The sequence below is a fragment of the Artemia sp. Qi Xiang Cuo genome, chromosome 14, assembly GCF_049724085.1.
Source record: "Artemia sp. Qi Xiang Cuo chromosome 14, ASM4972408v1, whole genome shotgun sequence".
NCBI lineage: Eukaryota > Metazoa > Arthropoda > Branchiopoda > Anostraca > Artemiidae > Artemia > Artemia sp. Qi Xiang Cuo.
Window position 1 is genome coordinate 24,347,441 of NC_142807.1, and position 27,596 is coordinate 24,375,036.

Here is a 27,596-nt window from a genome sequence, read left to right on the forward strand (position 1 = left end):
AGCTTACCAATATCTGATCGAATGAGTCCCCTCTCAAGTTTCCACCATCATTCGTTTCATTTAAAGTGCCCGTGACAAAGGATTTTGGCCCATTTCTGGTCCCGTTTTGGTGAAACCAATGTGTCTCGGTATATTAAAGGTTGGGACTTTAGCCGAATGAGCCCCCTTCCGAAGTTTTTACAACCACCTCTTCTATGCAAAGTGGCCGAGGGAAAGAAAGAAATAATTAAATCAAATAATAAATTGCAGCCATATGCGTTAGGCAATGTTAGAGCTCTGCGCCGGATCTTGACTGAAGCCATTTGATCATTTCCTTTTCACTGAATTCCTGGAGATTTTCAGATGGAGTATATTAATTTTATCTTGTCAGTTCCCACTCTATCCTGAATAAGCATTTCTATAGTGAAAATTAACTGTCGAGAAATAAATCGAATATAAAAAGGAATTTTGAACACTTAAGCGACCAAAACTGCTGTCTCTAAATTAAAATTTTCTTATGTATTCTTCAAGGAAAAGAAGTGCTAGAGTTGGAAATTTTATGTATTCATTTAAATTTTTTTATTTTCCCTGAGCTTAGCAGATAGGTATATTTTGTTGGACCTTTTGTCACAGTTTTTGAGAAAAATTAAATGAAACACTAAATTTGTCAAATAGTAAGGAAGTATGTCTCTTGTCATTGCTTCTGCATTTCCATGCCCAGAACCCGAAGCGTGTCTCACATTTTCATAATTTGACTGGAGAGCAAAAATAAAACTTTTAAGCTTTTCGCACCGTCAATTTGTTTTCATATAATTTGAATGGGAACAAGCCACAAAAATACCTATTGCAGCTGAATAATTTCATTTCATTTTGTTACTAAGGGCAATGCCACATTGCCTCTTTCCTCGTACGGTTGGTCTCCCTTACATGGTATGCAGTAAATATACTTCTTAAATTCTATCAGGGGATAAACACCTCTTGGATATAAATGTTGGTACTTTAGTAGTAGACGGGCAAAAAGCGAGAAGAACCGCTAAAGGAAACTAGTTAAACGGGTTTCTTTCAATAGAGAATTGGATTGCAAACCGTGGTTTGTCATTGCGTTTACAATATTTAAACTTTTGTTTTTTGGGGTTTAGGGGAAAAAAGGTACCTAGGTTAGGGTACGTATTTAATACATGCTATGGTTTACCCCCCTCCCCCCCACCCCCCTGATGTGCAAATATATAGCCGAAATTTATTTCTAAACTATTACTTTTTTATCATACTTTGTTTTATTTAATTACATAAAGAAAGAAAAACGAGCAAAAATGGGGTTTTTATAGGACAAATTAAAATACTTAAAAAAAAAAGCGAATATTTCGAGAGGACAAACGCCTCTCTTCTTCAGCGTGAAACGAAGCGATGTATCCAAGGAAAATGCCGAAGAGAAAAAAACAACAACAAAAAACAAACACGGAAAGTCAATGTTAAAAGAACAAAAAAAACAAAGAAAAAAACAATAACTTAAAAGATGAATAAAATTCAATAAAAGCCAAAAATTAAATGAACGAGTGGTATTTCAGATTTATCGACAGAGAAACCGATACTATAGTAGTCCTTGAAATTAAACTTGAATCACTTTTTAAATCATCTAATCATATATGTAAACGGTTCTCTATGTCTCACAAGATTTCTTCCAGAAATGTCTCCTTTAAAATCCAAAATCAAATGACATAAGTCTCCAACTAATTTAATTGCTGGTTCGTTTTGTTTTTTAAGTGAATGAATTGTTTCCTTTTCTTTGTCAGTTGTTCGCTAGTATCCGTCGATGGCAGTTCATATTTTTTTTTTTTTTTTGGATTTTGTGCAAATCGCGGATATTGGCGAATAACTCGCTTTTATGGTTGTTAGGTATTTGGTTTTAATTCTTTTAATTTTTGGCTTTTATTGAATTTTATTCATCTTTTAAGTTTTTGGTTTTTTCTTTGGTTTTTTGTTTTTTTTCACATTGACTCTCCGCGTTTGTTTTTTGTTGTTGTTTTTTTCTCTTCGGCACTTTCTTTGGATACATCGTTTCGTTTCGCGCTGAAGAAGAGAGGCGTTTGTCCTCTCGAAATATTCGCTTTGTTTTTTCAGTATTTTCATTTGGCCTATAAAAACCCCATTTTTGCTCGTTTTTCTTTCTTTATGTGATGTCAGGCCAATGTGGTTTAAGAAATTATCTTTATTTAATTAGCATTAACCAAACTTCACTTATAGCGTGTTGGCCGGCTACTACTAAAGTACCTAAATGTCTTCGTGTAATAATGTTCTTAAGGAGCCTACACATTGGGAGTGTAGCGTAACTCTTCAAGAAACTCTTCAAGAAGCAAAGTAGCTCGTTTTGAAATATATAAGAGGTGATTCAGCTTTGGGCTCGATGGTATTGGGCCTCATAAAAATTAGGAATAGAAAAAAAATTTATTTATGTTGCAGACTCTTATATGAATGTCTTCTTTTCCTTATCTAACTCTTTTGTTTCATTTGTCTCTGTGTTCATCATGGTTTTACAGTTCATAAATTTGTTTCATACTTTTGGGTTTGGTACAGTTCTCGTTACCATCTGTTTGGTACGTTATTAAATTTTCCTGGGATGATTAGAGCATTAACAGTTCCTTTGTTCCCAAGAGAGCCTTTAACAATCAATAAAAGCGTCATAAGAAAAGTATTCCTTATTAATGAGACGGATTGATGGCTAAATTTAAATTTCCTTTTTTAACCCTCTCTGTTTAGTTAGCAAAGTTTAACGCAAGAGTTTAAGAATTTCGTTCAATAAGAGCTTTCTTTTGATTTTTTGTGTTTCCCCCCGACTTTCCTAGGGACACTTAGATAGATAGATTTTATTTCATACAAATATAAACAAACGAAAATAATTAAATAGAGCCTACAGGGAGCAAAGCGTTAAAGGAAGGCTAACCATTATTACAATGAGTTCAAGTCCACCAAAAATAAAGATGAAGATGATAAACAAAAAAAAAAAACATAACATATAGAACAAATTATCAAGAAGAATCACCCCGTCATCAAAGGTTAACAATATATTCTACTAATTTAGTCTTTAAAAGTGATCGGATATTAAGATTTTTAAATTTAGTATTTAATTTAAGCCTATTTGCTATAGAAAGGATTTGGTATCCTATTGAAAATTTATCTCTTTCATAATTAACCAAAGAGATTCTATACGCTCCAAAACGAGTCAACGAAGAAGCCAGTGAGCGAATAGGGGTGACAAGAACTTGTGATTCATAAAAATAATTTGCCGGAGACTGAATATCATAACGCCAGAGCGTTAATTGTAAATAATTGCTCTTTACATGGGGATAAATCCTATGGTGTAAGATTAGTGTCACCATTCACCAAGATAGACTGTCGGAAACAATCTCGGCATGTTGCTTCAATAGTTGGATTATGTTTTTTCGGTGACGCTTGTTTATATAAAATTGGCGTAGCCTATTCGGTGGGGGGGGGGGGGGGCAAGTATTTCGACCACAGTAGCTGAATTCTATGACAGGCTTGTAGTAGTAGTTATAATGCTGCAAGTAAGATGGAAAGGGAACAGTTTTGGTGCAGGTCGTCTGTGACCTGCCTTGGTAGTCTACGATCGTCGACTGCTCTGCAGACCGCTAACTTCATTTATTGTACTATTACAGCTTGCATTTTCACCAATGAAATGCACTTTTTAACTTCGGTTTTGTGGGAAATTTGATTATGTACCCTGTACAATAAAGATTACCATGATTTTTAGACACAGTTATTTTTTTTGAACTGTTTGCACTAACATTTTATATCACCAAAAAAAAAAAAAAAAAAAAATAAATGCTAAGAAAAGAGTGGAGTAAAAACGTGGTTAGATTCTCCAGATCTTCTGATATTTAAGCAGTTAGTGAAAACAAACAAATTCATGTGGTAAGAAGTATTTGTCTATCTGTGTGTCGTAGCCATGTATGGCTATATTTGTGTAGCTCCCTTGAATAAACAGATAAACTGTTGAAGCCATAAAATTCTGTGAAGCATACATTTTCTCTATCCAACAGTTGTTTTGCTATTTCTCATATATTAATTCTAAAAATCTTTCTTCCAAAAAGAAGTTTTTCAAAGACAATTAAAAAGCTGCATTAGATCAATGACGATCAGAAATAATGATTCAATTTTAAATCCAACAGAAATCATTGTCAATGACTAAATGAGTCCCAGAACAAAGAGAAGTCACGATGAATTATTAAGCCAAATTTAAAACGAACGGAAATTGCCACACACAGGAGCCTCTGTGTTGCCCCTAAGACTTCTAAAAACCAGAGCGTTATTTGTGCTTTACTGAAACACTTTTTATTTCTAGCAGTATTTTTTTATTTGTCATAACATCAACAAAATAAAAAAGAAAATGGTCATATTAACCAAGATTACTGAAAAGAATTAATGGAGGTAGACTAACTATTCATTCTTCGAAGTCTCGTCAATGAAGTACATTCTAAGACCACGCAGACTAAAGATGACGTATGACAAACAAGAAAAAAAATGACCACGAAAACGAGGGTAACATCAGCCAGTGGACAGATAAGAAGCGAAAAGGACAAAAACATATATCAAAGAGTTCGTGGTAACGAACTGTAAGTAAGGAGCGACCCGGCTCAATACTAACCGAAACTCTAAAATCCGGAATTTTAATACCCGTAGATAGATCAATAAAATCAGATTTTTATGCTGATTTAAAATATATAAGTTTCATTAAGTTTAGTTTTACCCATCAAAAGTTACGCGCCTGAGAAAATTTGCCTTTCGAAAAAGGGGGGAAACACCCCCAAAATGTCATATAATATTAATGAAAATCACACCATCAGATTCAGCGTATCAGAAAACCCTACTGCGGAAGTTTCAAGCTCCTATCTGTAAAAATGTGGAATTTTGTAATTTTTTTTTTTTTTGTCAGAAGAAAGATCACAGATGCGTGTTTATTTGTTTTTTGTTTTTTTTTTCTTCTTCAGGGGTGATCTTATCGATCCAGTAGTCCTAGAATAATGTAAGAGGGCTCATTTGAACGGAAATTAAAAGCTCTACTGCCCTTTTTAAGTGACCAAAAAAATTGGAGGGCAGCTTGGCCCCCTCCCACGCTCTTTCTTTTCCCAAAGTCACCCAATCAAAATTTTGAGATAGCTATTTTGTTCAGCATAGTCGAAAATCTAATAAATATGTCTTTGAGGATGAGTTAATCAGTAGAGTAGGAACTACCATTTCTGAGCCTTTATGTTCCTTCCGGTTTTTCTGGTAGGTAATTCTATTCTACTGGTCATTACACTCTTTCTTTGTCAAGAGATTTACGCAATTTAAGGACAAGTTTTTCTGACGTAGATTTCTAGTTCATGATATACAAGTTTTTTTTTAGGTTAAATCCGTGGTCATTCATCTGTAAATTGATTAGTAGGTTGTTTTTTTTTTTAAATTGGCTAATAGGTTTTTAAACCTATTACTACGAACGCTAAATGCATTCCATTTTTGGAAATAGGAGCGAGATTGTGTGTGATGCTATCAGACTGGTTTCGTTTCATGGGTTCATTAATAGAAGGACTAATTTTTTTTGAAAAGGGTAATTACTTCTTTAGTTTACGAGATTTGTGAATTTTTCGCGAAAAGGTACTCCATTTTCACTACTGTGATCTGATTGAATTGTCGCCGACAATGAGATTTAATCGTTGCTAAGACTATTGTTATTGCGAAAGGGGTTACTCAATTTACTTCTTAGTGTTAAATGACAGATTTCCAAATACCATCATTTTGAAAAGCAGACAAAAAAAATGGTTTATCCCCTCATTTCTGTAGGGCAGGAGATAACTTAATTTACTTAGACAATGAATGATATTAATTAGTGATTGATTGTATCAGTGGAGAAAAAAAAGGATTAAACTGATTAACAGTTAAGGTAACCCCAAAGGAGCTGTTAACTGAGGTAATTTGTTATAAATTTGAAAAATACCTAACGACGAATCGGAAACGTTTGATTAACATTTGCAAAAACAAAGGAGTAATGGGATTTGCGAATTGGAGGAGATGGGGTGGTTATGCACTGTATAATACACAAGTGATGTTTTGGAGAGTTAGGGGTCGTGTATGTCTCTTTGGGATATGTGTGTCTCCTTGGGAGCATTTGAATATTTTGGTTACTAAAGTATTATATTTTCATCATGTTTTAGGACATTTGATTAGGATTAACTTAACTTCATTCCTTGAGTGTTGTCGGGGGTAACACGTAAGTACCAAATTTTGAGTTCACTGCAGGGATTTTCCACAAGGAGAATTTTCCATGGGGAGGAATTTTCCAGGAGGTGAATTGCTACAAGTTTCACGGGAAATCATCCGTACATAGGTTTTTTCCAAATTTTTAAAGAAAATTTGCAAATGAAAAGAGGATTTTTGCACCAAACTTATGTTAATTTCTGCTCGTTTTGGGTTTTGATTCGATTATTTCCTACATTCTTTACAGTCTCATGAAATGTAATTAAACAAATATAAAAGATTTTTCAACTAAAATAAGGAGCAAGTTTTAAAACTCATAACCGATTTTCTTTAAAAATTTGAAAAAAAAAGCCAACTTCACAATAAAGAGCAAGGAGTTAAGGATGAGACAGACTTTTGATCTTTTACATAATTAAATAAATAAAAACGGGGGGGGGCGGGGATTCATTTGTACAGGGTTTCAGTGATACAGGGGTTCATTTAAAGAGGTCTCACTTGCACGAAGGTTCAGATGCATGGGGATTCACTTTCTTGGGGTTAAGTTACACGGGGATTCAGTTACAATGGAACCCACACAAAAAAACAACGAGGGAACACACAAAAGCCAAATTAGCCCAGTGGCCTACGAGCAATCATGGGTTGCATGGGGGGTTGACTTGCACGAGGGTTCAGTTAAAGGGGTACAGTTACACGGGAGTTTAGTTAAATTGGGTTGAGTACAAATATAAAAGATTTTTCAACTAAAGTAAGGAGCAAGTTTAAAACTCATAACAGATTTTCTTTAAAAATTTGGAAAAAAAAAGCCAACTTCACCATAAAGAGTAAGGAGTTAAGGATGAGACAGACTTTTGATCTTTTACATAATTAAATAAATAAAAACGGGGGGTTTAGTTGTGCAGGGTTTCGGTTATACGGGGGTTCAGTTAAAGAGGTCTCACTTGCAAGAGGGTTCAGATGCATGGGGATTCACTTGCTTGGGGTTCAGTTACACGGGGATTCAGTTACAATGGAACCCACACAAAAACAATGGGGGCACACACAAAAGCCAAATTAGCCCAGTGGCCTACGAGAAATCATAGGTTGCATGGGGGGTTGACTTGCACGAGGGTTCAGTTTTACACGGGGGTGTAGTTAAATTGGGTTGAGTTGCACGAGGGTTCAGTAGCACGAGATTTCAGTAGCACGGGGGTTCAGTTGTGCAGGGTTTCGGTTATACAGTGGTTCAGTTACATGGAGGGTATAGTGACATTTTAAAAGATGATTTAAAAGATGATTTTAGAAGAGGATTTGAAGGTGAAACTCTGTGGTCGTTATAATACACAAGTTCCATTTGAACAGTGTTGTGAGGTCTCCTACCCCAACCCCAAAGGATTCAGGTCCTCCTACCCCAACCCTGAAGGAAACCAGCAGTCCTCAAAGGTCCCCCAAACTCCCAAAGGACCACCCAGCCCTCAAGGGCCCCCTCAGACCCTCAAAGGCCCTCCCCGGGCCCCCATCTTTCGTAGATGACTGTTGTCTGAAACTTATGTTTCGGGGTGTATGGGTTACTATTTTAGACTTTTTGGAGTTGGATTTCTTAGTCTTTCATAGGTATGTGATGTCTGAAACCTATGATTTGGGGTGGATGGTTTGCTATTTTTGACTTTTCTGAGCTGGATTTCTTACCCCTTTCATAGGTGTGTATTGTCGGAAAATTATGATTTGGGATGTGTAGTTTGCAAGTTGGACTTTTCAGAGCTAGATTTCTTAGTCTTTCGTTGGTGTGTGTTGTCTGAAATCTATAATTTGGGATGTGTGGGTTGCTATTTTTTTACTTTTCTGAGCTTTAGCCTAATTGCGTAGCTACTAAAGGAACATTAGAGACGACACACTCAAAGTGACGACTTACACATAGAGACGACATACACACACAGACAACAAACACACACAGGCGACACACAGAGAGAGACGACACACACACAGAGACGACTTATACATAGAGACGACACACACACAGAGACGACAAACACACAGAGACGACAGACAAACAGAGACGAAACACACACAGAGAGGACAAACACACATACACGACACAGAGAGACGACACATCCACAGAGACGACACACACACACAGAGTCAACACACACAGAGAGACGAGACACGCACACAGAAATGACAAAACACACATAGAGACGACACACACACAGAGACGTCACACAAACACACAGATACGAAACACACATATAGACGACACACACATAGAGACAACACACACACACACACAGACAACATCCACACAGAGACGACACACACACAGAGACGGCACAGTCAAAGTGAAGACTTACACATAGAGACGACACATACACACATACAACCCACACAAAGAGACTACATACATAGAGAGACGACACACACACAGAGACGACACACTCAAAGTGACGACTTACACATAGAGAAGACACACACACAGAGACAACACACGCATAGATACGAAACGCACACAGCGACAACACACGCACAGAGAGGACACACACACAGACACGACACACACACAGAAACAACACACACATACACACAACAAACACAGAAAGAGGACCGACACACACAGACGACACACCCACAGACACTACACACACACACAGAGACCACTCACAAACAGAGAGGCCAAACACACAGAGACGACAGACACAAAGAGACGAATCACACACAGAGAGTACAAACACACAGAAACGACACATAGAGACGACACATGCACAGAGACGATACACACACACAGAGTCAACACACACAGAGAGACGAGACACACACACACACACACACAGAGATGACACACACAAAGAGACGTCACACACACACAGATACGAAACACACATAGGGACGACACACACAAAGAGACAACACACACACACACACACAACATCCACACAGAGACTACACAAACACACACACAGAGACGACACACACATAGAGACAACACAGACATAGAGATGACAGACACACAGATACGAAACACCCACAGAGACGACACACACACTCAGAGTCCACTCACACACACAGAGGACAAACACACAGAGACGACAGACACAAAGAGACGAATCACACACAGAGAGGACAAACACACAGAAACGACACATAGAGACGACACCTTCACAGAGACAATACACACACACAGAGTCAACACACACAGAGAGACTAGACACACACACTCACACAGAAATGACAAACACACATAGAGATGACACACACAAAGAGACGTCACACACACATAGATACGAAACACACATAGGGACGACACACACATAGAGACAACACACACACACAGACAACATCCACACAGAGACGACACAAACACACACACAGAGACGACACACACACAGAGACAACTTACACATAGAGACGACACACACACAGAGACGACAAACACACAGAAACGAAACACAAACACAGAGACGACACACACAGAGAGACAACACAGACACAGAGATGACACACACACAGAGACTAAAACACATAGAGAGACGACACTCACACAGAGACGAAAAACACAAAGACACCACACACAAACACAGATAAGACAAACACAAAGATAACACTAATACACACAGACAACACACACACACAGAGTCCACTCACACAGAGAGAGGACAAACACACAGAGACGACAGACACAAAGAGACGAATCACACACAGAGAGGACAAACACACAGAAACGACACAAACAGACGTCACACGCACACACAGATACGAAACACACAAAGAGACGACACAAACATAGAGACAACACACACACACACAGAGACAACATCCACACAGAGACGACACACACACAGAGACGACACACTCAAAGTGACGACTTACACATAGAGACGACACACACACAGAGACGACAAACACGCAGAGACGACACATAGAGAGAGACGACACACACACAGAGAAGACATACTCAAAGTGACGACTGACACATAGAGACGACACACACACAGAGACGACAAACACACAGAGACGGCACACATAGAGAGACGACACGCAAACAGAGACGACAAACACACAGAGACAACAAACACACAGATACTAAACACACACACCGACGACACACGCACAGAGGGGACAAACACACAGAAACGACACACACACATAGAGACGACACACACAGAGACAACACAGACATAGATATGACAGACACAGAGATACGAAACACCCACAGATACTACACACACAAACATAGTCCACAAAAACAAACATAGTACAAACAAATAGCGACTAAAGACAAAAAGATATGAAATACACAAACAGAGGACAAACACACAGACCAGACATATAGATACGACACAATCACAGAGAAGATACACACACACAGAGTCAACACACACAGAGAGACGAGACACACACACACACAGAAATGACAAACGCACACGTAGAGATGACACACACAAAGAGACGTCACACACACATAGATACGAAACACACATAGGGACGACACACACATAGAGACAACACACACACACAGACAACCTCCACACAGAGACTACAAAAACACACACACACACAGACGACACACACACATAGACTAAACACATAAAGTGATGACTTACAAAAAGACACGACACACACACAGAGACGAACATCACACAGAAACGACACACACACACATACACAGAAACGACACACACATAGAGACAACACAGACACAGAGACGACACACACACAGAGACGACAACACATAGAGAGACGACACGCACGCAGAGACGACAAATACACAGAGACAACACACACACACATACGAAATACCCACAGAGACGACACATGCACAGAGACGACACACACACACACACACAGAGTCCACACACACAGAGAGAGTAAAAACACACATACACTACAGACAAGAAGATACAAAACACACACAGAGACGACAAACACAAAGAAACGACACATAGAGACTACACATGGACAGAGACGATACACACACACAGAGTCAACACACACAGAGAGACGAGACATGGCGTATCTGATGAAATAATTTAGGTCTTATGATCAATTTAATTTATTTTTTTTTTAATAAAGTAGTTTTTTTTTTAGTAAGGTCACTAATTAAAATAATCACACAGAGAGAAAACACATACAAAGAGACGACACCCATACACGGACGAAACACACACAGAGACGACAAACACAAAGTGACGACATACACAAATAGAAGACACACACACACACACACACAGAGACGACAAAACACACAGAGATGAGACACATAGAGACGACACACACACACACACATATACGAAACACACAAAGAGACGACACACGCACAGAGACGACACACACACACAGAGCCAACTCACGCACAGAGAGGACAAGCTCTTGGTCCAACAGAGAGTCATAGTGAGAGAGATATCCAAAAAGTTGGGTTAATCTAGGTTCACATAGAGTGGCGCGCCACTCTAAGTGAACCTAGATTAACCCAACTTAGATTAACCCAACTAGATTAACCCGTTTTCAACCAGTCTGGTTGAAAACGTGGAGTTTTCGTGCTGGTCACTTTTTTTGCAATGTGTAGGCACACCTGACAATTTTTTTCTTATTATAAATCTTTGGAAACAGCCTCTATTTCTGACCAAGAGCTTGTCCTCTCTGTGCGTGAGTTGGCTCTGTGTGTGTGTGTCGTCTCTGTGTGTGTGTCGTCTCTTTGTGTGTGTGTGTTGTCTCCGTGTGTTTGTCATCTGTGTGTGTGTGTGTGTGTCGTCTCTATGTGTCTCGTCTCTGTGTTGTGTCGTCTCTGTGAGTGTGTGTGTGTGTGTCGTCTCTATGTGTCAGTCGTCACTTTGAGTATGTCGTCTCTGTGTGTGTGTCGTCTCTATATGGGTGTCGTCTCTGTGTGTGTGTGTGTGTTCTCTCTGTGTGCGTGTTGTTATGAGTGTCCTTACTAAAAAAGACTACTTTATTAAAAAAAAAATTAAATTGATCATAAGACCTAAATTATTTCATCAGATACGCCATGTCTCGTCTCTCTGTGTGTGTTGACTCTGTGTGTGTGTTTCGTCTCTGTCCATGTATCGTCTCTATGTGTCGTTTGTGTGTGTTTGTCCTCTGTGTGTGTGATTCGTCTCTTTGTGTCTGTCGTCTCTGTGTGTTTGTCCTCTCTCTGTGTGAGTGGACTCTGTGTGTGTGTGTGTGTCGTCTCTGTGCATGTGTCGTCTCTGTGGGTATTTCGTATCTGTGTGTGTGTGTTGTCTGTGTGTGTTTGTCGTCTTTGTGTGCGTGTCGTCTCTCTATGTGTTGTCGTCTCTGTGTGTGTGTCGTCTCTGTATCTGTGTTTTGTCTATGTGTGTGTCGTCTCTGTGTATGTGTGTGTCGTTTCTGTGTGATTGTCATCTCTGTGTGTAAGTCGTCACTTTGAGTTTGTAGTCTGTGTGTGTGTGTGTGTTTGTGTAGTCTCTGTGTGGGTGTTGTGTGTGTCTGTGTGTGGTGTCTCTATGTGTGTTTCGGCTCTAGTTGTGTGTAGTCTCTGTGTGTGTGTGTGACCTGTCGTTGTGTGTGTCATATCTATGTATGTTTGTAAGTTCTGTGTGTGTGTGTCTCATCTCTTTGAGGTCGTTGACTCTGTGTGTGTGTATAGTATCTGTGACTGGGACGTCTCTATGTGTTGTTTCTGTGTGTTTGTACTCTCTGTGTGTGATTCGTCTCTTTGTGTATGCCGTCTCTGTTTGTTTGTCCTCTGTGTGTGTGAGTGGACTCTGTGTGTGTGTCGTCTCTGTGGGTGTTTCGTATCTGTGTGTCTGTCATCTCTATGTCTGTGTTGTCTCTATGTGTGTGTCGTCTCTGTGTGTGTGTGTCGTTTCTGTGTGTGTGTACTCTCTGTGCGTGTGTCGTCGCTGTGTGTGTTTAGTATGTGTATGTGTGTTGTCTCTGTGTGTTTGTCGTCTCTGTGTGCGTGTCGTCTCTTTATCCGTGTCGTCTCTGTGTGTGTGTCGTCTCTGTGTGTGTGTCGCCTCTATTTGTATGTCGTGTCCGTGTGTAGGGCTTGTCTGTGTGTGTGTGTCTTCTATGTTTGTATAGGTTCACTGTGTGTGTGTGTTTTCTGGATGTGAGTGTCGAATAGATGTGTGGGTCATCTCTGTGTGTGTGTGTGAGGTGTATTTGTGTCGTGTCTTTGTGTTTTTCCTCTATGTGGGTGATTAGTATATGTTTGTCTGTATTATCTGTGTGTGTGGACTCTGTGTGTGTGTGTCCTCTCTGTGGGTATTTCTTTTCTGTGTGTGTGTTGTCTTTGTGTGTTGTTCGTCTTGGTTTGCCTGTGGTCAATCTACGTTTTGTTAGCTGGTGGTGTGTGTCGTCTCTGTGTCTGTGTTGTCTCTATGTGTGTGTCTTCTCCTTGTATGTGTGTGTATGTCTAGTCTTATTTCTATTCGTATAGTCGTATGAGTCTCCGGGCTTAGTAAGTCGTATCTTTTTGTGTGTCGTCTGTGTGTGTGTGTGTGTTTGTGTCGTCTCTGGGTATATTTGTTCTCTTAGTGTGTTCGTGGTTTCTATGTGTGTTTCGTCCCTATGTTTGTGTCTTATCTGTGTGTGTGTGACGTCTATTTAAGTGTATCGTCTCTATGTATGTGTGTCTGTTATGTGTGTGTGTGTGTCTCGTCTCTCTGTGTGTGTTGACTGTGTGTGTGTGTGTAGTGTCTGTGCATGTGTCGTCTCTTTGTGTTGGTTCTGTGTGTTTGTCATCGCTGTGTGTGAATCGTCGATTTGTGTCTTTCGTATCTGTGTGTTTGTCCTCTGTGTGTGTGAGTGGAATCTGTGTGTGTGTGTCGTCTCTGTGGGTGTTTCGTATCCGTGTGTCTGTCATCTCTATGTCTGTGTTGTCTCTATGTGTGTGTCGTCTCTGTGTGTGTGTGTCGTTTCTGTGTGTTTGTCCTCTCTGTGCGTGTGTCGTCGCTTTGTGTGTTTCGTATCTGTATGTGTGTTGTCTCTGTGTGTGTGTCGTCTCTTTTTGCGTGTCGTCTCTCTATGTGTGCCGTCTCTGTGTGTTTGTCGTCTCTGTGTGTGTGTCGTCTCTATGTGTAAGTCGTCACTTTGAGTTTGTCGTCTCTGTGTGTGTGTGTCGTCTCTGTGTGGATGTTGTCTCTGTGGGTTTGTGTTGTCTCTCTGTGAGTGTCGTCTCTTTGTGTGTTTCGTATCCGTGTGTGTGTGACGTCTCTGTGTGTCGTTTCTGTGTGTTTGTCCTCTCTGTGTGTGATTCGTCTCTTTGTGTCTGTCGTCTCTGTGTGAGTCGACTCTGTGTGTGTGTGTCGTCTCTGTGCATGTATCGTCTCTGTGTGTGTTTCGTATCTGTGTGTGTGTGTTGTCTCTGTGTGTTTGTCGTCTCTGTGTGCGTGTCGTCTCTCTATGTGTTGTCGTCTCTGTGTTTGTGTCGTCTTTGTGTCTGTGTTGTCTCTATGTGTGTGTCGTCTCTGTGTATATGTGTGTGTGTGTCGTGTCTGTGTGATTGTCGTCTCTGTGTGTGTGTAGTCTCTATGTGTAAGTCGTCACTTTGAGTGTGTCGTCTCTGTGTGTGTGTTTGTGTCGTCTCTGTGTGGATGTTGTCTGTGTGTGTGTGTGTTGTTTTCTCTTTGTGTGTGTCGTCCCTATGTGTGTTTCGTATCTGTGTGTGTGTGTAGTCTCTTTGTGTGTGTCATCTCTATGTGTGTTTGTCATTTCTGTGTGGTGTGTGTCTCGTCTCTCTGTGTGTGTTGACTCTGTGTGTGTGTATCGTCTCTGTGCATGTGTCGTCTCTATGTGTCGTTTCTGTGTGTTTGTCCTCTCTGTGTGTGATTCGTCTCTTTGTGTCTGTCGTCTCTGTGTGTTTGTCCTCTGTGTGTGTGTGAGTCCTCTCTGTGGGTGTTTTGTATCTGTGTGTCTGTCATCTCTATGTCTGTGCTGTCTCTATGTGTGTGTCGTCTCTGTGTGTGTTTGTCGTTTCTGTGTGTTTGTACTCTCTGTGCATGTGTCGTCGCTTTGTGTGTGTTTCGTATATGTGTGTGTGTTGTCTCTGTGTGTTTGTCGTCTCTGTTTGCGTGTCGTCTCTGTCTGTGTGTCGTCTCTGTGTGTTTGTCGTCTCTGTGTGTGTGTCGTCTCTATGTGTAAGTCGTCACTTTGAGTGTGTCGTCTCTGTGTGTGTGTGTCGTCTCTCTATCTGTGTCGTCTCTGTGTGTTTGTTGTCTCTGTGCATGTGTCGTCTCTATGTGTAAGTCGTCACTTTGAGTGTGTCGTCTCTGTGTGTGTGTGTCGTCTCTGTGTGGATGTTGTCTCTCTGTGTGTGTGTGTTGTCTCTATGTGTGTTTCGTCTCTATGTGTGTTTCGTATCTGTGTGTGTGTGACGTCTCTTGGTTTGTGTCGTCTATATGTATGTTTTGTCTTTTCTGTGTTCGTGTCTCTTCTCTCTGTGTGTGTTGACTCTGTGTGTGTGTCTCGTCTCTGTGCATGTGTCGTCTCTATGTGTCGTTTCTGTGTGTTTTGTCCTCTCTGTGTGTGATTCGTCTCTGTCTTTCTGTCGTCTCTGTGTGTTAGTCGTCTCTGTGTGTGTGTCGTCTCTCTGTGTAAGTCGTCTCATTGTGTATGTCGTCTCTTTGTGTGGGTCTTCTCTCTATGTGTGTCGTCTCTGTGTTTTTGTTGTCTCTGTGTGTGTGTCGTCTCTATGTGTTAGTCGTCACTTTGAGTGTGTCGTCTCTAATGTTCCTTTAATAGCTACGCAATTAGGCTAAAGCTCAGAAAAGTAAAAAAATAGCAACCCACACATCCCAAATCATAGATTTCAGACAACACACACCAACGAAAGACTAAGAAATCTAGCCCTGAAAAGTCCAACTTGCAAACTACACATCCCAAATCATAATTTTCCGACAACACACACCCATGAAAGGGGTGAGAAATCCAGCTCAGAAAATTCAAAAATAGCAAACCATCCATCCCAAATCATAGGTTTCAGACAACCCATACCTATGAAAGACTAAGAAATCCAAATCCGAAAAGTCAAAAATAGTAACCCATACACCCCGAAACATAAGTTTCAGACAATATTCACCTACGAAAGACGAGAGCCCGGGGAGGGCCTTTGAGGGTCTGAGGGGGGTTCTTGAGGGCTGGGTGGTCCTTTGGGAGCTTGGGGGACCTTTGAGGACCACTGGCTTCCTTCAGGGTTGGGGTAGGAGGACCGGAACCCTTTGAGGTTGGGGTAGGAGACCTCACAACACTGTTCAAATGGAACTTGTGTATTATAACGACCACAGAGTTTCATCTTCAAATCCTCTTCTAAAATCATCTTTTAAATCATCTTTTAAAATCTCACTATACCCTCCATGTAACTGAACCCCTGTATAACCGAAACCCTGTACAACCGAACCCCCCGTGCTACTGAAGTCTCGTGCTACTGAACCCTCGTGCAACTCAACCCAATTTAACTAAACCCCTGTGTAACTGTACTCCCTTTAACTGAACCCTCGTGCAAGTCAACCCCCCATGCAACCTATGATTTCTCGTAGGCCACAGGGCTAATTTGGCTTTTGTGTGTGCCCCCATTGTTTTTTGTGTGGGTTCCATTGTAACTGAATCCCGGTGTAACTGAACCCCAAGCAAGTGAACCCCCATGCATCTGAACTTTCGTGCAAGTGAGACCTCTTTAACTGAAACCCTGTATAGCCGAAACCCTGTACAACTGAACCCCCTTTTTTATTTATTTAATTATTTAAAAGGTCAAAAGTCTGTCTCATGCTTAACTCCTTACTCTTTATTGCGAAGTTGGCTTCCAAATTTTTAAAGAAAATCTGTTATGAGTTTTAAACTTGCTCCTTACTTTAGTTGAAAAATCTTTTATATTTGTACTCAACCCAATTTAACTAAACTCCCGTGTAACTGTACCCCTTTAACTGAACCCTCGTGCAAGTCAACCCCCCATGCAACCCATGATTTCTCGTAGGCCACTGGGCTAATTTGGCTTTTGTGTGTGCCCTCATTGTTTTTTTGTGTGGGTTCCATTGTAACTGAATCCCCGTGTAACTGAACCCCAAGCAAGTGAATCCCCATGCATCTGAACCTTCGTGCAAGTGAGACCTATTTAAATTAACCCCTTTATAACTGAAACCCTGTACAACTTAACCCCCGCCCCCCCCCCCCCCCGTTTTTATTTATTTAATTATGTAAAAGATCAAAAGTCTGTCTCATCCTTAACTCCTTACTCTTTATTGTGAAGTTGGCTTTTTTTTTCCAAATTTTAAAAGAAAATCTGTTATGAGTTTTAAAGCTTGCTCCTTACTTTAGTTGAAAAATGTTTTATATTTGTTTAATTACATTTCATGAGACTGTAAAGAATGTAGGAAATAATCGAATCAAAACCCAAAACGAGCAGAAATTAACATAAGTTTGGTGCAAAAATCCTCTTTTCATTTGCAAATTTTCTTTAAAATTTGGAAAAAACCCATGTACGGATGATTTCCCGTGAAACTTGTAGCAATTCACCTCCTGGAAAATTCCCTCCCCATGGAAAATTCTCCTTGTGGAAAATCCCCTGCAGTGAACTCAAAATTTGGTACTTACGTGTTACCCCCGACAACACTCAAGGAATGAAGTTAAGTTAATCCTAATCGAATATCCTAAAACATGATGAAAATATAATACTTTAGTAACCAAAATATTCAAATGCTCCCAAGGAGACACACATATCCCAAAGAGACATACACGACCCCTAGCTCTCCAAAACATCATTTGTGTATTATACAGTGCATAACCACCCCATCTCCTCCAATTCACAAATCCCATTACTCCTTTTCTTTGCAAATGTTAATCAAATGTTTCCGATTCGTCGTTAGGTATTTTTCAAATTTATAACAAATTACCGCAGTTGACAGATCCTTTGGGGTTACCTTAACTGTTAATCAGTTTGATCCTTTTTTTCTCCACTGATACAATCAATCACTAATTAATATCATTCGTTGCCAAAGTAAATTAAGTTATCTCCTGCCCTATAGAAATGAGGGGATGAACCAATTTTTTTTTTGTGCTTTTCAAAATGATCGTATTTGGAAATCTGTCATTTAACACTAAGAAGTAAATTGAGTAACCCCTTTCGCAATAACAATAGGCTTAGTAACGATTAAATCTCATTGTCGGCGACAATTCAATCAGATCACAGTAGTGAAAATGGAGTACCTTTTCGCAAAAAATTCGCAAATCTCGTAAACTAAAGAAGTAATTACCCTTTTCAAAAAACATTAGTCCTTCTATTAATGAACCCATGAAACGAAACCAGTCTGATAGCATCACACACAATCTCACTCCTAGTTCCAAAAATGGAATGCATGTAGCGTTCGTATTTATAGGTTTAAAAACCTATTAGCCAAGTTTAAAAAAAAAAAAAAACTACTAATCAATTTAAATATGAATGACCACGGATTTAAACTAAAAAAAAAAATTATATATCATGAACTAGAAATCTACGTCAGAAAAACTTGTCCTTAAATTGCGTAAATCTCTTGACAAAGAAAGAGTGTAATGACCAGTAGAATAGAATTACCTACCAGAAAAACCGGAAGGAACATAAAGGCTCAGAAATGGTAGTTCCTACTCTACTTTCATCTCCCAGAGCTCCCGGGGGAAGAGCTGTAAGTTATGAGTTTTGCCTGTTGTTTAAAAATATTTTTTGTTCTTGGGAAGTATCAGGAGGTTCCTTAAGGAATTTTTTTCTGATGGGGGGTGTCAGTGGAGATGGCCATGTGGGAAGATCCTTCCACGGAGGATACTTCGCTGGGGGAAGGGACATATCTATGATGGGGGCGCCGGATTTCCCAGCATTATTTAAAGAACGATCAGAAATTAAATAAAAAAAAAAAAAAAATTTTCAACTGAAAGTAAAGAGCAACATTAAAACTTAAAACACACAGAAATTATTACGTATATGAGGGGGTTCGCCCCCTAGTCAATACCTCGCCCTTTTCGCTAAAGATTTTTTTAGTACTTTCAAAAGAGCTATCTATTCTAATTAACCGGCCTTTGTGATTCAGGGGTTTGTGTTTTGAACAAAATTCGAACTTTAGCGTAAAGAGCAAGGTATCGACTAGGGGGCAAACTCCCTAATATACGTAATAAAACATACGAATATAGAAGTTCGTTACGTAAGTTCATTCGTAAGTTACGTCAGAAGTTACGGAAAATTAATATGCGAATTTCATTCTAATTATTCTTGTACGGTTAGCCAAAATAAAAACGGCATGAATTCAAGAACTTTCAGAAATTAAATAAAAAAAACAAGTTTTTTTTACTGCAAGTAAGGAGTAACGTTTAAAATTAAATCGAACAGAAATAATTCCGTGTATGAGAGGACTTGGCCCCTCTTGAAGACCTCGCTCTTTATGCTAAAGTTTGAATCTGTCACACAACTTTATTTTTTAAAAAAGTAAAAAACTTTAGCGTAAAGAGCGAGGTATTGAGGAGGGGACAGCCCCTTTCATATACGGAATAATTTCTGTTCGTTTTAAGTTTTAATGTCGCTCCTTACTTTCAGTTAAAAAAAACTTGTTGTTTTTTATTTAGTTTAATGGCAAGGACCTCCGCCAGGCCGTCTTCAGAGCTCAAAAACAAGAAGAAGAAAAAATGGCCTTTGAAGTAAACTTAAATATATCCCGATATCCAGCGACAAACTTCGAAAATTTTAAAGAAACACAGTCTTTGTTTGTTTGTTTTTTTTTTTTTTTCAAAAATGAACTAAAGACTGAGTGTTTTTTTCAGTTCTGGAAAGGATAAAACTGACCCTATACTGAGTAGTGGTGTTTACAGAGTTCATTGTTCTTGCGGGAAGTTTTACATTTGGAGGACCCGTCAACAGCTGGGGGAATGACTGTATGAACACAAGATCTCAGTAGATAAATCCTTGAGATGTGAAAATAAAAATTATGATTTCGATTCTGCTTTGGCCCTCCACATTTAAAAAAAAAACTAGATTATATAGTTCTTTTGATGAGGTAAATTTAATATCCACAGCAAATGGATTACTGCAATCTTTTAGGGAGGCAATTGAAATTAAAAATATATAAATAGAGACCTCGCTTTAAATAGAGATGCTAGAAATATTCCTATAAACCCAATTTACAATAACTAAATATTAAAAGATTCAAATAACATATTTCCTTAGTTGAGCACTGAAGACGGCGTGGTGGAGGTCGTTGCCGAAATATCTGCTTTTGTTCTTTTCGCTTATTTTCTGTCCACTGGTTGATATTGCTCTCGTTTTCTCGACTACTTAATTATATTGTTAATCTTCCTGTTTCTCAATCATCTCGTAAATTAAAAACGCCATATACGGACTAATTTCTGTTGGTTTAAAGTTTTAATGTTGCTCCTTACTTTCAGTTGAAAAAACTTGTTTTTGTTTATTTAGTCATCCCCAGAGGCATATTTATTGGACATTTCGGTTCTTTCGAGCGAAATGACGTCCTCAAAATTTTGATTGGACGTCTTTAGGGTTGAGGGGATTGAAGGGCAACCAAGAAGGGCGTGGGAGAGGGGGGGGGCTGGTTGCCCTCCAGTCACTTTTGACTCTTAAAAAGGGCACTCGAACTTTCAACTTCCAATTGAATAAGCCCTTTCTGACGGTTATACGTCAACTCCTTCCATGCTAAGTGGCCTGAAAATACAAATGAGGCATTGAAGATATAGCGCTCTTTACATGGCAGCGTTATCACGCTGCCCATGAATCAGCTACTGTAGAAGTGACAAATCGGTTTAGTTAGAATAGAACCTCTATGCTTTACAAGTGGTGAAAATAGAACCTCTATGCTTTACAAGTAGTGAAATCTTATTTGTGTGAAATTATTTTCTTCTCATATTCACTTTGACTAAGACTTCTGTTAACATACGCCAGTATTTTTCCTTAGCCAGAAGGGCCATTTTGCATTCAAGAAGCTCATTAAAACATTTCCTAAACTAATCTCGTCAGCCAACGCAAATGCCTTCTTCATTTATTATGTCTTGTCCTCCCTTTGTCGTCTGGATGCCTTCAAGCTGACACAGCTTTGGGAGGCTATTCAACTTTTAGTGCCTAAAGAAGTATTTCTTTTGCTCACCGATTTATTTTCTTGTTTCAGCTTTTTCTAATCTCGTATCGAATAGATCAAGAGTTTCTGTAAGAAATGAACTAGAAAAGAAAAAATAGCTGTACGAAACTTTTGTTATCGCTAAGTTTTCTCATTCTGGAAAGGGTGATTATGTGCACGTGATTGGATACATTAGGTGTCGCACTTAAAGGGGGACTGACAAGTTGTCTGGAAGATAGTTCTACAATGCTGGGGTTTTCTACGGAGACTTTTTATCCCATTTTCGATGTTGAGGATGTAGAATTCCATTCTGAATTAGATTTGGTTTTTGGAAGTGTGGTTTAGCTCATTTCGGTGGAATGTTTCCAATCCAAGAAATGGCCTTTTGTTAATCACTATATTCAAAAAGTAGTTAATATATACATGTACATACAATCTGTTGCTGTTTTTTTTTGGGGGGGGGCAGACAATAGTCTATAGTAGGTATGTTTCAAAGATATCCACACCGAAAATGTTCTGTTGCAAATACCTTGAAAATAACGTCAAAGAAAGGAGATGAAACATGGGAAAGCTCTCTGATCATGCAGCAAGGTGATACGTGGATCTAGCTTTGGTGAGGTTCTCAGATAAGAAAAAAAAATTTCTTGTTCACATGCTGATTTTTGCAAGTCATAGCCCTTACTGGTGCTAACTATGTCACGTACTAGTCACGTTGTGGATTGTTGCAGATGCCCAGGGTGATCTAATAGCATGTGTGGATGATTGACCTATGAGTAGTTTAGGATGTAGCTTTAAATCTCTGACAATGAAGTTACAAAACATTGTTGAAGAACCATACCTGTGGGTGGATGCAACATTGTTTTTCTGTGTCAGTTCGCTGGATCCTAACCTGAATGCCATTGAAACTGTGTGGGCTTATAAAGAGACCACAAAACGGATATCTTCAATATATAAGGTTTTAATCGACGAAAACCTTTCGTTCAAGCGGCGTATCACAAGTGTTGATGGGAACCCTGAGTAAGCCTAGTCACTAATGCCCAAGAAAAACACTGACCCGGATTTACAGCGCTCTTGTCAAATCTCAATTTCATTGTTAATATACATTTTGAGAATCTACTTTCAAGTCGCATTTACATAAGTTAAACTCACTACATAATAAAGCACTCAAAGCTGTAGGTCCAATGCTGCAACCGCTATCATTGTTATAGCTTCACACTATCGTGTACTATTTTTGGTCTCAAATTATTTTCAGGCCTGCTGCTCTAATCATTTAAAAGACTATTCCCGCTAATATCACACATTCATAGTTTGAATGCACGACGTTTATAACATATTCATTTACTCCCGACACCGATACCTAGGTCAGATTTTTCCCCTGGAATTACGTGTGCTATGGCTTGAAACCCACTTTCAAAGCAGCTGCTTGTGGGTCTTTCGGGTCCTTCAAAAAGAAAGAAAAGCAATGTCTGAATGATGATTTTTTCTAGTTTTTTTACTTGTTTATTGTGTATTATTGGTTTTGAATAATATTTATTATCGATTGCGGCTGCATCCCAGGGGGATTATAAGAGTTTTGAACCCTACCCTGAAATTTTTCTCCTAATCGTAAATTTACCGTAGAAATGTAGGTTAAAAACAAAAAACCTCAACCGGAAAATTGTTTTGGTAACCTCCCTCCCCAAAGAAAAATCATTTTGATACCCCCTGCCCACTGAACAAATATCCTAGATATGGCCCTGGCATCAGTATTATTTACGTAATTCATTTAAAATTTATGCTTAAAGGGACGTGAGTGGAGAAGATTTTGTGTTAATTTTATTTTTACCAAATGGTGGTTCAAAGTGGATATTGGATAAACAAAGGAAACCGCAATGTGTTAAGTTTTTTTCTTTTCAAAGTCCTATTGAAATTTAATTTAAGAAACTTAAATATGCTTTTACCCTCAGATTCGCTTCAAGTTTCTAATGCAAGTTTACTTCCCATGAAACTTTTTTCATACTTTAAATAGGATGAGGACTTGTAGCAGGGTAAAACGAAAAAGATAATTACAAAACCATTTAGAAGTATATATTTTTTTTCTAGTATCAGCAGATGATGGAAGCCACTCCATGGAAAGAAATGTTGTGCGGAATGAGCTATTGTCACTAGTTACTAAGATTGGCACAGGAATCGGACTTAACGCTCATGAAGAAGGCTTATTAAGGTTAGCACAAAATATGTCAACAATCTGTTCTTCAAGTGCTATAATAAATAAAACTAGAGAGGGGTGACATGCCCATTAATTCATTATAGCAGTAAATGGTTTTACTCATTTTATCTCTACATAATAATAATCACTTCAGCAAGTGCAGCAATTCTGGTGTAGTATTCATTCTGGTGATTCTTTAGGCCGCGCACCAGAAATGGCTGGTATGTGTTGTACTTATGCAAAGATGTACTTTTAACTGACGTATTTAGAAAAACTGAAACGAAAGAAGACCTACTTGAAATCCTTTGTAAACATAAGAGGAATTCATGTGTTATACCTTTTCTTTGTTCTGCTGAGTATCCAAATATTAGTGTTTCTGCGCTTATTATGCCTATCCTAAATATCAGAAATCAGAAATCATTTATTAAAGATAGATTCCATAGTCATAGATAAAAATCGCAAACTGAATGTCGCTGTCATTTACAAACCTAGTCCTAAGGCATTTTGTTATAGACATTGGTAAGAAACGGCACAAATGAATTGTTAAATCGATTAGTTCTGCAAGGCGCTGGCATTAATTGTTCTTCTTTCTGGTATTAACTACTGAGTTGGCAGCAGGGGGTAGAAAAAGTCGGTGCTTTGGGCTAGCAAGGAGAAATTACCCGAAACGCATTATCAACTGCGATCTCTATGAGTTTCAATCTTTAAAGACTCAAGATGCAGACTTATATCTACAAATTTTTCTCCAAGGATGATTTTAACTGCTCTTTTTTGAACTCCTTCTACATCGTCACTTAGATATTCAATATCAACAGTTCCATGCTCTATAGAATGTAACATTCCAAGATCTTAATTTCTTACCTCTTTTCTTTTTCCCGGTAATTGACTCACAATTAGTTTGTTTACACTGGAAGTCACTTGAATGACATAAAAGAATCAGTAAAGAATTGTCAAGACAATACTAGTGAACATTAGTTGCCTCCATTTTTTAAGTAGTTAAAAAAAGGTCCAGATTTGCGTCCATTGGGACGATAGAATTTTAACAAAAGGCCAAAAATTTGCAACAAGAAAAAAAAAAAAAAAAAAGCTTCGGTGACAGTTATTGGTTTTTAAATGTATAATAATTGGATATTCGTAATAAGCTGAGTCCGAAATGTAGGAAATTACCTGGTGCAAATATCGCTTTAAAATTTAAGTTGGCTTATAAGACCATCTAGTGTAAAAACTCCGGCCAATATTAATGGGAAAGATAAATCACTTAAAAGTCAAACTTGATTCAATTGCCACGCCATACTAAACTAATTGATTGATTATATTCTGACGTAAGATGTTCCAGGGTTCTATTTCATGAAGTTACTTGAATTATTACTTGAATTATGAATTTGACGCTTTAAAAATTTCTCGCGAAGTTTAGCCATTTCTTGCTAGAGCATAGAATTTTGGTCTTGAGGCTTCTCGCTGAACGTATCAGCGTATATTGACGTATCAGCTAGCCAAGGCATGGAAATTGCCCTTTTGTTTTTGTTATGTTAAAAAGTAGACTGTTTTGCTTGGAGATAGAAAAAAAACATTACATCTCTTTAAGTATCCCTTTAAATATATCCCGCTCAAGAATACGGTTTTAGTTTACGTTCTTACTGTGATTGGTTTTCATAGGACTAGATCTAAGAAGGTCAAGGTCAATGTTTGAACAAATCAAGTTCCCGAGTTTCAATGACAGTTCTTGATTTTGAAATTTATGTTGCGTTAATGCTTAAGAAAATGCTTACATTTTTTAAAAAAATTGAAAGAATGAAAAAACCACCCACGGGAATCTTTTAGGAAATTAACCATGAAACATATGCCTAACTTTGGAAGATTTGATGCTTTATTTTGAACTAATAAAAAATGAGCATAGAAATATGCGACACTAGCATATCCTTTTCAGACAATTAAAACTCACTACTAAAATTGTCATTTTGAAGTCACCTTCGAGCACGTAAAATGGCGAATGGCGGTCGTATGGGTTCTGCCCCTCCCTTTCAAACAATTTGTTTTCGGATATTACACTATATAGCATCCGTTTTTGGTATTCTTTGGTGTTCTCTTTTGTCAATCCGCCGTTCCCTTTTGAAAGATTTCGACGTGTATGCTAGCTGTAATGGGTATCTTGGGGTACCTTTTGAGGTTTAGCTCTACCCTCTCTCCATATCATAATTCAGCGTCTACGTGTAACCCCTCTTCCCTCAGCACTTCCTGTAAAATTCAACTTTGCACCCCAAGTCTTTCAAATATTGGAGATACACCCTTTTCAATACCTAGCACCTCGTAGTGTTTTTTGATTTCCCTCACCACTCAATCGTGTATAGACTATAAAAAGGTGCAATTCCCATAGTTGCATATGGTACAAAAACGTTTTGGGAGATCGGAGGCAAAAATTGTTTTTTGTCCCCGATTGCCACAATCGCCCTCTTCTTTTCCACCAACTGTACCTGAAATATTCAACTTCATCCTCCAAACTGCTCTAAAGATATTGCAGGTATGCTGTTTTGGTGACTTGGTTAGAAAAGTGTCTTTTAATTTACTTCTTCGCCTCCCCAAGTCGCAATTTGGTGTCAGTTGACCTCCGTCCCCCTTGACATTACCTGAAAGATCAATTCGGTCCTCTAGGCTATTCCAAAGTATTGCAAATAATTTGAAAACTTGGGTGGACATAGTGCCTTTTTATTTAATCAGATATGGTTGTCTTTTCCAGAGTATATCCTTTGAAACTACGAATCTTGGCCTAGCGAAAGATCCCTAAGACGTTTTTGCTAATCTGGCAACCAAGACTAAACATTACCGTCTTTTCTACTAAAGCTATGGATAAGCTTTAAATAATTAACGGTTTCGTCATTGAGGCTGTGGGGGTGATGGTAACCCCAAGGGGTATGCTTATTAGACCTTCCGATGTGGGTGAAAAAATTACTATTAAAATTATGATCCAATAATATGAGAGTTACGAGGGGAGGTCGGGTAGTAGAAAAGGGCATGGAAAGGAGGCTGGATGCCCTCCAATCCCCTTCAGGCATTAGAAAGATCAGTAAAGCTTACCAATATCTGATCGAATGAGTCCCCTCTCAAGTTTCCACCATCATTCGTTTCATTTAAAGTGCCCGTGACAAAGGTTTTTTGGCCCATTTCTGGTCTCTTTTTTTCTGGTCCCGTTTTGGTGAAACCAATGTGTCTCGGTATATTAAAGGTTGGGACTTTAGCCGAATGAGCCCCCTTCCGAAGTTTTTACAACCACCTCTTCTATGCAAAGTGGCCGAGGGAAAGAAAGAAATAATTAAATCAAATAATAAATTTCAGCCATATGCGTTAGGCAATGTTAGAGCTCTGCGCCTGATCTTGACTGAAGCCATTTGATCTTTTCCTTTTCACTGAATTCCTGGAGATTTTCAGATGGAGTATATTAATTTTATCTTGTCAGTTCCCACTCTATCCTGAATAAGAATTTCTTTAGTGAAAATTAACTGTCGAGAAATAAATCGAATATAAAAAGGAATTTTGAACACTTAAGCGACCAAAACTGCTGTCTCTAAATTAAAATTTTCTTATGTATTCTTCAAGGAAAAGAAGTGCTAGAGTTGGAAATTTTATGTATTCATTTAAATTTTTTTATTTTCCCTGAGCTTAGCAGATAGGTATATTTTGTTGGACCTTTTGTCACAGTTTTTGAGAAAAATTAAATGAAACACTAAATTTGTCAAATAGTAAGGAAGTATGTCTCTTGTCATTGCTTCTGCATTTCCATGCCCAGAACCCGAAGCGTGTCTCACATTTTCATAATTTGACTGGAGAGCAAAAATAAAACTTTTAAGCTTTTCGCACCGTCAATTTGTTTTCATATAATTTGAATGGGAACAAGCCACAAAAATACCTATTGCAGCTGAATAATTTCATTTCATTTTGGTACTAAGGGCAATGCCACATTGCCTCTTTCCTCGTACGGTTGGTCTCCCTTACATGGTATGCAGTAAATATACTTCTTAAATTCTATCAGGGAATAAACACCTCTTAGATATAAATGTTGGTACTTTAGTAGTAGACGGGCAACAAGCGAGAAGAACCGCTAAAGGAAACTAGTTTAACGGGTTTCTTTCAATAGAGAATTGGATTGCAAGCCGTGG

The 27,596-nt window shown here is 38.7% G+C and overlaps 1 protein-coding gene across 2 annotated transcripts in view; it reads left to right on the top strand.

The window, feature by feature from the left end:
- Positions 1-27,596, top strand: part of rictor (rapamycin-insensitive companion of Tor) — a 211,888-nt gene that overhangs the window by 174,726 nt on the left and 9,566 nt on the right. For both annotated transcript variants that reach the window (XM_089100085.1, XM_089100086.1), the window contains exon 19: positions 23,340-23,460. In XM_089100085.1, coding sequence (XP_088956211.1) covers positions 23,340-23,460 — 121 coding nt within the window. The remainder of the gene's footprint in view (positions 1-23,339; positions 23,461-27,596) is intronic.